This window comes from Sinocyclocheilus anshuiensis, unplaced genomic scaffold (genome assembly GCF_001515605.1).
Source record: "Sinocyclocheilus anshuiensis isolate Anshui unplaced genomic scaffold, SAMN03320099.WGS_v1.1 scaffold1647, whole genome shotgun sequence".
In the NCBI taxonomy this organism is placed as follows: Eukaryota; Metazoa; Chordata; class Actinopteri; order Cypriniformes; family Cyprinidae; genus Sinocyclocheilus; species Sinocyclocheilus anshuiensis.
The window spans coordinates 658,186-665,020 of record NW_015549848.1 but is presented as its reverse complement, the minus strand read 5'-3'; the positions used below and the strand labels follow the sequence as shown (position 1 = coordinate 665,020).

General features: G+C 35.5%; 1 protein-coding gene across 1 annotated transcript in view; it reads left to right on the top strand.

The window, feature by feature from the left end:
• LOC107660937 (testican-1-like) overlaps positions 1-6,835 on the top strand; it is a gene marked incomplete at its 5' end in the record, with an annotated part of 108,087 nt that overhangs the window by 55,808 nt on the left and 45,444 nt on the right. Inside the window, one exon of the mRNA XM_016450377.1 lies at positions 991-1,105. Coding sequence (XP_016305863.1) covers positions 991-1,105 — 115 coding nt within the window. The remainder of the gene's footprint in view (positions 1-990; positions 1,106-6,835) is intronic.

Sequence of the window (6,835 nt, the reverse complement as noted above, 5' to 3'; positions counted from 1 at the left end):
TTAACCACTGATTTCTAGTCGTGTCCATTTTTGGAAGGCCAAACAAAGTAGTTTCGCTTTCACAACGAAACACAGCGTCACACACAGCGGGCTAGAGTGAGCAGCGGCCGGCGGCCTAAAGTGAGCGGAGGCCGGCTTGAGTGAGCAGCGGTGTGTGGGCTTGCAGCAACCACATGTGGTGACCCTGGGCTGGACTCCGCTTCGTCTACGGTGAAAGCCGATCCGGCGATACACAGTGCGAAGTTGTTGTATTTCCTCTGCAACCAGCACGGATCAGCTCCAGGCATGACGAAGCGGATATCGTCCTCTTTTGGAAGGCCAAACAAAGTAGTTTCGCTTTCACAACGAAACACACAGCGCCTTCACGGCATGGCAGCGGCGGCAACAACAATACTACAGCGAGAATAAAAGTTACGCCTTCTTTCTTTGCGTGAACATTTGGGCGGCGTTATGCAGATCTTCCCACATCGTGACGTAGACATGTGGGGGCGTGTTAGAACGAGCCGTTTTAGGTAGGTGTGGCTGACTCTTAACTTTTATAAAGAATATCTCTTTGGATTTGAGACTTTAGTCTTTGCAACTTTACAGATCTTCTTTATGCACCAAGAGCTTGTAACACTCCAAAGAGAAAGGAAAAATTGAAATCACATCATATGACCCCTTTAATTGATTCTGCTTTATAAATAATGAAGTATTTCACTTGATTAAGCGCTATAGTCTGATAGTCTAATCATGACATCATCTTTAATTAAAAGCCAAAGAACGCAGCAGATTTTATACCGTTTCTTTGTGATCAGATCTGACGAACACAATCGCCTCACTTCAAAGGAACTCAAATCTTGTCATCTTAATTTGATAACTCGTATTTTTCTCCTGGCTGAGGAAACAGACTCATTTCACGAGTGATAAAGCTCAACGCTCGGGCTGTGACGGTTAAATGCAATAATGTCTCCAAATGCACTACCCAGAATCCTCTCTGCTCTTCCACAGTGTAAACTTGAGTTCCAGGCCTGCAGCTCGAGCAAGAGCATCTCTGTGAAGTGTGAGGGTCCGTGTCCCTGCCTGCCAGGACAGGAAGTCATCAAACCACACGCAGAGAAGAACGGTGAGTTATTTCCTGTTTGTTAGGATGTAGATAGTACCGTATACTGTCTGAACAGAGACTGTCTGCACCGTTAAATTGTAGATGATGAAATCTGATCTGTTTGAGGTCAATAATTGCTGTATTTGCCTTTGATTTCTATATTATATATAAGGGACTCTCAAACATTTTTGTCACCTGAATTCATTCAGTTTCACTACCCCTGAGATTTTAAGTTAATATTTCTAAAATATGACAAAACTTTTGCATGCTCACGGTACTTTGATGCTGGTTAATGGTCACCTGACATGCAGGAAAACAAATTAAAGGGATAGTTCACCCAAAAATGAAAATTCTGTCATTAATTACTCACCCTCATGTCGTTCCAAACCTGTAAGACCTTTGTTCATCTTCGGAACACAAATTAAGATATTTTTGATGAATTCCGAGTCCTCAGACCTTCACATAGACAGCAAGGATACCTGTAGCTACCACGATCAAGGCTCAGAAACGTAGCAAGGACATTGTTAAAATAATCCATGTGACATCAGTGGTTCAACCGTAATTTTACGAAGCTACGAGAATACTTTTTGTTTGCAAAGAAAACAAAAATAACGACTTTATTCAACAATTTGTCTCGTCCGCATCACCCTTTAGCGCCATTTTGGAGAGTATCACATACGTAAACAACATATGCTTTTCTGTGTCAGCAGCACCGTACGCGGATACATTGTCTATGCTTTGATCTGAATGTAAACATCGTATCCGCATACATACGTTGTTTACGTATGTGATTCTCTCCAAAATGGCGCTATAGGGTGATGCGGAGACGAATTGCTGAATAAAGTCGTTATTTTTGTTTTCTTTGCGCACAAAAAGTATTCTCGTAGCTTCATAAAATTACAGTTGAACCACTGATGTCACATGGATTACTTCAACGATGTCCTTGCTACGTTTCTGAGCCTTCATCGTGTTAGGATCCTTGCTGTGTATGGGAGGGTCAGAGAGCTCTCAGAATTCATCAAAAATATCTTAATTTGTGTTCCGAAGATGAACAAAGGTCTTACAGGTTTGGAACGACATGAGGGTGAGTAATTAATGACATGATTTTCATTTTCGGGTGAACTATCCCTTTGGATATTTTTTCTTTTTGCTGTGAGTTTTTAATTTAGATTTTTTTTTCTCTTTTTTTTTTTTTAGAATGACTTAATTCAATCATAAAATGTAATTTTTCATTTTTATGATTTAATTAAATTTACGAAATTATTAATTTTTCCATTAATTCAATTTAAATATACATAAATCAAGATACTTGAGATGCAAAATGATGTTGAATGTTGCCAAATAGGGTTAGAAAAATAAACTTTGTTTTCCCTTTGAATTTATTTGAATTTAAGTTTATATTTCTGACCTCATTGGAAAATATTTTTCACACTCAAATCACTTAATTCTAACTTAAGATAATTGATAATTATTTTTAGATAAGTGTACTGTATTGTGTGATTGTGTAAGTATATATACACACACCTATAGTCTAAAAATGGGATTCACAAGCTAATAAATAATAGAATAAAAAAAATTTAATCATAAAAATGTGATGAGTTTATATGTAAAACGTGTCAGAACAATTATAAGACACGTTCTCTGTTTAATTAAGAGCAGCTGTGACTGTGGAAAGGCAGGATTTTGCCTCTTTTTGTGTTTGACATTTTGACACAAGGCAGAAACTGATTTTCTTCCTCAGTATTTATGTCTTGTTTTTCAGGACAAATACTGTATCTAAACATAATATCTTAAAACAGATTTGTTGTTGTTAAGCATAAACACACTTAATTAGGATAATTTTTTCTTAAAGAAAACATCTTTGTGTTGTTTGTCATTGCACATCTCAAGTAAATATATCTTGATTTAAGAATTATTCAATATTTGTACTGGAAAACAAGATAAAACTTTAAAGAAAGAACTGCACATTTTGGTACTGAACTCATGAGAATTTGCATTACTGTATTTTACACATTCATGCATAATGCAATGTCTGAAATCCCTCACTAATTCACTAAACAGCAGATGCTTCATAGTTTAATATATAGGGAAAGAATGTATAGAGTCATTACTGAACACTTTTTGTGAGGTTACATATTGGTCACACTCTGAATGAAGGGAAAATAACTTTGAAATCCGATCAGACGCTCAGACCACATCGGATCAGATGTTAATTGAATATGAAATGACCTGTGAATGTGGCTTGGATGGGGTTTGTGAAAGTTGCATTTGGTGAGTTTTTGCTATTTAGACCACAGAAAAATAAAAGCATTTGAGTTGGACACACCAAAACATTTTTGCTGCCCGTCTGAACAAACCGTAAGAGACACATGAAAAAGCCTCGAGAAAGAAAAACACTCAGATGCAAGACGTTTTTTATAGTGTGTGTTTGTGTGGGTGTGTGTGTGTGTGTGTGTGTGTGTGTGTGTGTGTGTGTGTGTGTGTGTGTGTGTGTGTGTGTCTGTGTGTCTTTCCTGAGGGGAAAGAGAATAGTGAATTTAGAGTTTTGGGAACAACACTGGACATCACAAAGACAAGCTCTCGGGAGAAATAAACAGAAAGATGTTTGTTAATGTGAATTTCAGCTGTTTTATTATTCATGGGAAAGAAACATCTCCAATGAGATCTATTTAATACTTAACTTCCAGATTAAATGGAGATTCAGTCTCCTGTGTCTCAGATGTTTCCCCTGAGAAAAAGGCCATAATCATACACGTGTCTCCTACAGAGTTTTGCAAGAATCTCAGCAATGTCTCAATCAAAAGTCTCAGAATAAACTCACATTTCTCATCAAATGATTGATGAGCTGCACTTCACATTCATTTTATCAACTAGTGACACATTTTGGTCTCTTACAGTAGAAACATTTGAGATAAAGATGATACAAGGGCTCAGTTGACAATATTGACTAATCAAGCTTCATTTTAATGAAGATATTGATTCTTAAATCCCAAGATTGATACTGTTGTCGGTTGATTCATGAACCCAAACTTCACTAAACATCACAATAAGCTTTGTGCTTTGATATGAAAAAAAGGCTCAGCTTTCAAGTTCTGTGAATTTTTTTTTTAATAAATGCAGTTTTGACACTCTTTAATGTGGCTTGACAGATCATTGTAGACGTGAACGATCATCTCTACGTCTTTACCACTAGTTACAGCACCAAATAAACATTTGGTCAGAAGGTGTTGACAAAACAGAACAGCTTACTGAATTTACTATGAAATCTGTTTCAACCGCTGAAAGATGTAAATAAAACAACTTGTAATGTCATGTAACATCATATTTACCTCAGACATATTCCACAGAGGAGCATTTTGATAAATATATGCACTATTACATATTCATTATATTTTTACTTAATCTGTTAATGATTTCAATTACAGCCACTGTATAAATGTTTATATTTCAACAACAAATGAGAATATAAATAGAATATAAAACCTGCCTTATGTGCTATTTAAATGTTAATTATCAGTTTTTGAGTGTTAATTGTTATATCTAAATAATTAGCAACAACTATAGCAATAAATCAGAAAAAGATATCTGCTTTGGTTTTTTTTTTCCTGTACCTGATACATATCCAAATGAATCAATATTGAATCAAATTGAGATTGGAATCAAATCAAATCAAGAGCTTGTAAATCAAATTGAATTGTGAAATCTGTGTCAATATTCTTAATATTTGCATGAAACATAACATAGTTGAAACATAATACATTAATAAATATAAAAAAACGCCTTATCTGCAATTTTTATGTTTTTTTTAGTGTTAATTATTGTATGTAAAAAATCATAAGCAGGTTTAGATGAGAAAATTGACATGTATTTGATATATTTCCAAATTAATTAATATTGAATCGAGATCAGAACCAAATTGAATCAAGAGCTTGTGAATCAAAATAAAGTTGAATTGTGAAATCTGTCAATACTCTTGATACTTACATTAAACTTATCTGAGGATTGAAACATAATAGCATATATAATTGCATATATCATTAAAAAAACTGCCTAATGTGCAATTTAAATGTTACTCATCTCAAAATAAATAGAAATAAATCAGAAAAAACACCTTAGTTGAGATTTGTTTCCTAAGAAAAACTGACATGTACCTGATACATTTGCAAATTAATTGATATTGAATCGAAAAGAGTTTATGAATCGGAATCAAACTGAATCAAGAAATTGTAAATCAGAATCAAAATTATTCAAGAACTTGTGAATCAGAATCAAATTGAATCAAGAGCTTATGAATCAGAATCAAAATTAATCAATAACTAATGAATCAGAATCAAATTGAATCAAGAACTAGTGAACCAGAATCAAATTCAATCAAAAGCTTGTGAATTGCATTCAGATTGTGAATAATGTGTAAATATCCAGCCCTAGTTTCCTCACATATCCTGAGTGCTGAATGAGCAACTCTGACCAGTGAAGATTTCCTCCTGAAGTGTTTTGATGCCATCAGTCTGTTATTTTAAGGGTTTGTTGTGCTGTAATTCAGATTCATGACCTCTAGCCTGTTTGCACTTATTTCCCAAAGGCTTCCCCACACAGCACAGTCTCTCTCTGTGGGTTCTGCTGCAAGATGTGAGCAGAGATGAGGGTTCGGTCTGATAGAATCGTTATGATGTCTGTATTTTAATGACTTCAGATCACTGACATGATCTTTAATTGGAAAAGTGCTGCGTACATCAGGAAGCAATTACCACCGAAAGAGAGAACGTGTAATTTGAAAGTCCATTTTTCTTTCATTTCCTCTCATCTTTATTGTCTCACGGCCTCTTCTCTTTCTCTTTATTTGACCTGTTCATCTTTTGTTATTTTATCTCTGACTTTCATCTCACACTCTTTTATGTGTCTCTGTTTGGTATTCAGATGAAGCGGTTATTCATCAGTGTTTGCACTGAGAAAATCTCTTTCTTCTCAGTGTCTGTCCATTATCTGCTCTTCTGTTTTCATCCGTGTGATTCTCGCTGGAGCTGCATCGTAGTTTAGAAAGACTGGTGACAGAGGGCAGGACTAGGGCCATAACATTTCTGCAATGAGGAAAACGTGGACAGAATCACAGAATACAGTTCATGAAAATGAAATTCAATGTATAACGCAGAATTTTAGATGAATAAATCAAAAGTAGGACTGTACACTTTATCAAACTGTGATGTGGACAAGTGTCTGTGAATATTAAACAAAAGACTGCTATTGAAATTAACTTGAAGAAATTATTACAGATACAGTGCCCTCCATAAGTATTGGAACAGTAAAGACACAATTGCTCTGTTTGCTGTGGAGTCAAGAAATCTGTAAATATGATTAAAAGATGAAACTACAAATTGTCACATTTTATTACTGGATGATTCAACACATACATGTTTTACCAACTAAGAAGATCAGCACTTTTAGAGTTTCATCCCCCTATCTGATGGGAGCATAAGTATTGCCTCACAGGTCTTTCTAAGTGATCAGCTGTGTCCTGTTGCATTAATTGTTCAGATATTAAAAGCAGGAAATGTGTCATATCAGTTATATCCATTGCTTCTGCATTCTGAGTCTTGCATTCAATGATGACACACACAAACCAGGATGAAGACGAGGGAGCTGATTTTGGTTGCTAAAAGAATTAAAAAGTCAGTTAAAAACATAGAGCAGGGGTAGGCAAGTTCGGTCCTAGAGAGCCACAGTCCTGCAGAGTTCAGCTCCAACCCTGAAAAA